This window comes from Mustela nivalis (assembly GCF_964662115.1).
Source record: "Mustela nivalis genome assembly, chromosome: 12".
Classification (NCBI taxonomy): domain Eukaryota; kingdom Metazoa; phylum Chordata; class Mammalia; order Carnivora; family Mustelidae; genus Mustela; species Mustela nivalis.
In genome coordinates this window covers 52,246,250-52,252,249 of record NC_139031.1, presented here as the reverse complement: position 1 = coordinate 52,252,249, position 6,000 = coordinate 52,246,250, and the positions used below count along the sequence as shown (strand labels likewise).

General features: G+C 34.2%; 1 protein-coding gene across 5 annotated transcripts in view; it reads left to right on the top strand.

The window, feature by feature from the left end:
• Positions 1 to 6,000, top strand: part of ABCB5 (ATP binding cassette subfamily B member 5) — a 157,281-nt gene that overhangs the window by 42,213 nt on the left and 109,068 nt on the right. For all 5 annotated transcript variants that reach the window (XR_014301386.1, XM_082693823.1, XM_082693822.1 and 2 more), the window contains exons 5-7: positions 244 to 314; positions 2,664 to 2,718; positions 4,844 to 4,994. Coding sequence is in view for 4 of the 5 variants with exons in the window: in XM_082693823.1 (XP_082549949.1) it covers positions 262 to 314; positions 2,664 to 2,718; positions 4,844 to 4,994 (259 nt within the window). In the remaining variant the exon portion in view is untranslated. The remainder of the gene's footprint in view (positions 1 to 243; positions 315 to 2,663; positions 2,719 to 4,843; positions 4,995 to 6,000) is intronic.

Sequence of the window (6,000 nt, the reverse complement as noted above, 5' to 3'; positions counted from 1 at the left end):
CAGTGTCCTGAAAAAAAACACATTATCTATGGAATCTGGCTTTCCTTTTATTTCATTTCTAGTATTAGCTCCAAATCTAAGCCCAGGATGAAGCAACAAAATTATAAATTCAGTGGTAACATCTGAAAAAATAGCTTCCTAACCAGAAACTTCATTTGGGGTGCTCTTAAGGATGTGAAGAATGCTTTATATCAACTAATGATGACATTTTACACAGTCATGCTATATTTCTTAATATTTCAGAAGAATTGAATTATAAATATGGCAAATTCTGAAAGAGCTGAAGAGATGCATGAAAATTATCAGAGAAATGGGTAAGCTTTGCCTAAATTCTACAAAAAATGTTCTGCAACTTTAAATATATCTTATCCTTTTCAAAACTATAGCAAAAATGTTAATAATTTTTTTCTAAAAAGAGCAATGCCTATTTGCATTTTTCTGGACCTCATCTTAATCACTATTACAACTGGCTTAATAGCAACTTTAGGAAGTGTAATAACTATAGGATTTATTGATTTAGTACTTTTAGTTCTTCAGATCTCTCTTCTGAATTTCTTGTACCTTACCAATATAAGAGGAGAAATACCTGAATATTTTCAATTCAATTCTCTATGGAAATTTTATTCCATGTGGTACAGTTAATGAAAGAAAATACTGGATTCTGATTATTTTTCACTAAATGGATGTCTGTGTGTCTATGTATGTGTGTATATTATAAAAATTTCCTATACCTATAATCCATTAATTTATAGATTTAAAATTGAAATGGTTTAAAGTCTATTTTAATTTAACTTTTACCATAATAATTGTGTTACACTTAGACAGATGAGCTGTAAAATCCAAGAGCCCTCCTTTTGATCTCCTGTTTCATTAATGCAGGACTACAAATAACCAGAAAGAGAGTTCTCACTGTATCTCAACTCTGATAGAAGAGAGACTTTCAAAAGACTACCTGAATCTTCCTTCAAAGGCTTTTCATGAAGGTCAATGGGTGACAGAAAAGTTTCCCTGAAACAAAATGTATCAAAAGAGAGCATACTGAGTCTTACTCTTTAAAATCAGCATTTGGGAGACACATGGCTGGCTCAGTTGGAGGAGCATGTGACTCTTGATCTCAGGGTGCATGAGTTCAAGTGTTACATCAGGTGTAGAGATTACTTAAATAATAAAATAAAAAACTTTAAAATCAGCATTTGGAATAATGGAAGAGCTATACAATCTTAAAGCACTTGTCATCTATGAAACATCTCAGAGCAGATTGGCCCAGTACTTAAGTAAATTATTAACCTCAAGAGGAATAAAATTAAGTGACTTGTCATTTATCAAAGCTGACAGAACAATATGTTATAAAGCTGAAGAAAAGAGTCAGAAGTTCATCTTTCTATAATGTATTTTTTAGAAAAGTTAATCTGATGACCTCCAGTCTTCCATTAATGTTTAAGAATCTTTTGTGTATGTGCTATTGATGGGAATGCAAGCTGGTGCAACCACTGTGGAAGATAGTATGGAGGATCCTCAAAAACTTAAAAACAGAGCTACCCTTTGGCCCAGCAATTGCACTACTAGGTATTTATCCAAAGAATACGAAAGTGCTGATTTGAAGGGGCATGTGTACCCCAGTGTTTATAGCAGTAATGTCCATAATAGCCTAACTATGGAAAGAATCCAGTAGTCCAGCAGCAGATGAATGGAAAAAGAAGACGTTGTGTGTATGTGTGTCACACATACACTGGACTATTACTTATCCGTCAAAAAGAATGTAATTTTGTCAGTTGCAATGAGGTGAATGGAACTAGAGGGTGTTATGTGAAATAAGTCAGAGAAAGAAAAAATACCACCTGATTTCACTCAATATGTGCAATTTGAGAAACAAAAAAGATGAACATAGGGGAAGGGAAGGAAAAATAATATAAGACAAAAACAGAGGAGGAGACAATCCGTAAAGACTCTTAACTATAAGAAACTGAGGGTTGCTGGAGGGGAGGTGGGTGAAGGGATGGGACAACTGGGTAATTGACATTAAGGGAGGGCCCTTGATGTAATGAGCACTGAGTGTTGTATGCAACTGATGAACCATTGAATTCTACCCTTGAAATTAATAATACGCTATATGTTAACTATATGTTAATGGAATTGAATTGAAGAAAAATACTGTATGGTTCCACTTACATGAGGCACCTAAGGTAGACATTCACAGAGATAGAAAATAGAATGATAGTTGCCTGAAGCTGAAGGCAAGAGAGAAGAAGGAGGATTGTTTAATGATACAGAGCCAGTTTTTCAAGAGTTCTGTGGATGGATGGTGGTAATAGTAGCACAATATGAATGTACTTAATACTAATGAACTGTACACTTAAAATTAGTTAAGAGGGTAAATTCTATGTTACCCTTATTTTACCACAATTTTAAAAAATTCTACTTCAGAGGTATGACTTCAGTTGTTACCCTAACTAGTGTACAGACAGCCAGTGACAACTTACTTTCCCATTGATTATAATACAAATCTTTGTACTATGTATCATTAAGTGTATTTTTAAAATTTCAGTGTTTATGCAGATTTGCTATCAAGAGTGAAATTTGATACATTAGAACAATTTTAATTAGAAAATTTTGCAAGTTATATTCACATTGTAACCTTTCCATTTTCAACATTTATTTTCCAGAAAACCACAAGAACTGCCCAAAGTAAGAAAACAAGTTGTTGGACCTATTGAGATAGTAAGTAAAGTCACTTTAAGAAAGCATGTGTATTGGGCGCCTGGGTGGTTCGGTGGGTTTAAGCCGCTGCCTTTGGCTCAGGTCATGATCCCGGGTGTTCTGGGACGGAGCCCACTTCAGGCTCTCTGCTGAGCAGGAAGCCTGCTTTGTCCTCTCTCTCTGCCCGCCTCTCTGCCGACTTGCGATCTCTATCTGTCAAATAAATAAATAAAAGAAAAAAATAAATAAAAGAAAGAAAGCATGTGTATCCAAAACCTTTAGGGAATTGTCAGTAGTGCTTAAAATGATTGGTAGTTTACATCTATTGGAGGGTAAAGGGAAATTTAAAAAGTTAACCAAAATATGATTTCCAATAGGAAAAAATATAATCAAACCAACATTCCCATAATAGAGATGAGAATTTATTTATACAATGATCCCAATTTTGCAAACAAAAAACAAAAAACAAAAAGTGTGTATGTCTATGTGATGCGTAAGTATTGTCAGAAGCTATTTTTTTTATTTTTTTATAAACATATAATGTATTATTAGCCCCAGGGGTACAGGTCTGTGAATCGCCAGGTTTACACATTTCACAGCACTCACCATAGCACATACCCTCTCCAATGTCCATAACCCTCTCCCGACGCCCCCCCCCCAGCAACCCTCAGTTTGTTTTGTGAGATTAAGAGTCTCTTATGGTTTGTCTCCCTCCCAATCCCATCGTGTTTCATTTATTCTTTTCCTATCCCCCAAACCCCCCCATGTTGCATCTCCACTTCCTCATATCAAGGGAGATCATACAATAGTTCTCTTTCTCCGATTGACTTATTTCACTAAGCATAATACCCATCAGAGGCCATTTCAAGTGGTGGGGAATTGTGAGTGACTTTTACTATTTTGTGTTTATATTTCAGTATTTTCTAATGAGAATACATTGATATAAGTTGCTTTGTTATTTTTGAAGTGTATAAATTCTTTTGAAATAAAAATAATTATCTAAATATTTTATAAAACCTATACATAAAAATGTATATGAGTGCATTTCTTCAGGATTATGTTCAAGGAACATTTTCAGGAATGTTTTCCCAAAACAACTCCTCTCCCTACTCTAATCTCTGTGTTAGCCTGGCTCTCAGTGTCATTAGAAATTTACATGAAACAGTACCTGCTTTTTCAGAAATCAAGTTCTAAAAAATGTGGGACAGCAGAATATGACAAACTTTATCAAAGAGATAACACACTATTCTGGAGGAAGGTAGAGAAGCAGATACTCTCTTCTCTGTAGTACCAAGTACAATACTCTGGCAGTTACTTTGTAAATATTTATTAGCAATCACATGAATAAATGGAAAAACATTAATTTTTTTCAGTCTCAACTCAAAATATGTACTAAGTTCGTCTTGCTGTTATACAAATCTCATTTTATTTCAGTACCATTATACGTTTTATCTTGACTTCTCAGTAAGATAATAATCCATATTTTCAAATTTTGTTCATGTTTTCGTTTGGAATTGTTGGGATCTGCTACAGAATAGAATATAAAGCAATAAGTATTTGGCTTTCAGTTATTTCCTTCCTATTCTAAACAGCTTTGCAAATCATTATAAACCCTTATTTAAAGAATAGATGTTGTCCTGGGTAGAAAAAAATCCAATGAATTTAAAATAATAATGAAAAATAGGATATATTACATTTGATGAACTAATTTTTACTACATGGTTACTGTTCACTGCACATAGTTGTATCATTGCTGTGATGCTGATACGCCTAAGGAGTTGAGAGTTTAAAGTTCAGCTGTCCATAAGCCAAGATATTGTCAGTGCAGTGTTTCCAGAATCAGCCAAATGGAAGGACGTTTCTGATTCATACCCACATCTGATCTGACCTGTGTCAGAGATGTCACAGATGTATAATTTGTACAGATTTTGCTACTTTATATTTTTCAACACTTCTTCAAAATGCATTGTAAATCTTTAAGATCAGGGATTTTTTTTTTACTTTATTTACAAATACCTTTCCACAATTTTATACATTTATTTAGTATCCTAATTTATAAAATAACATTTACTCGATGACAAAAACATAGGCTCATTTTGGTTTTGTTTTTCATAGCTATAATGCCACCATGTTTTGTTTTCCTCAGTTCCGCTTTGCTGATGGACTGGACATCACACTCATGATCTTGGGATTACTGGCATCACTGGTGAATGGAGCCTGTCTTCCTCTAATGTCGCTGATTTTAGGAGAAATGAGTGATGACCTTATTAGTGGGTGTCTAAGCAAAACCAATACAAGTGAGTACAATATTTACTTTTCTGTATTTCTGGGCCTTAAATAAAAGCCTTAAATAAAACAGAGAGCTCATAATACAGATTTTTGTATTATCAAACAGTTTCTACATAATATATATATGTCGTTTATTCTTCTATGTTACTAGGGACAAAAGAGTCAAAATTTGTTTTAGCCTTTGTCAAAGAAACAGAATCAGTAAGATATGAGTGTGTGTGTGTGTGTGTAAATTTCTAGAGATAGAGACAGAGAAAAAGAAATTTATCTTAAGGAATTGGTTCATGCCGTTATGCCAGCTGCATGTCCAGAATTTGTAGGGTGGGCCAGCAGGCTGGAGACCCAGGAGTGAACTGCTCATGGTATATAAAAATCATCTGAGACTGAGTATACCTCACCTTTTCTCTCTAGGAAATTAAAATAATTTTCATGAGAAGTGATGATTTTAACATGATTTAACCAAAGGCTCAGGTCGTTCCAGGACACTGATCTATAATTCACCCTTTAAAAAGGAGCAGCCAAGAATGACATTAATAGTATGTCATTAATAGTTTCATTAATAGTATGTATATATGCATGGCATTGTAGAACATAATGCAGCAAGGAAGCCAAACTGAACATGCAGAAAATTATGGTACTGGAGACAAAAACCCTGAATAAAGATAGGAGGGAAATCTAGCAATCAGATGTGGGTGAAAAAGGGGTTCTGTTTTCCCATAATTATAGACGTCCTCCATATATGTTACCTTCATTGTATCCTATTTCAAGATCATGTCCTTAAAGGTAACATTCTTTAGATGTAAACCCAGCAGTTCTATGCACTGACATACTAAGTATCCATAGTCTTTTTTTATCTGATGGATATTATAAATTTTAGTAACTCCCTGATTTTATATGTTTTCCTCCAAATTAACACAGTAGAAAACATCCCTGTGGCTATTTATTATAACTGAGGTAAATGTATCATTAAAACCTGGACTGTCTTGGGATGGTCCACTCTCACCACTGTTGTTC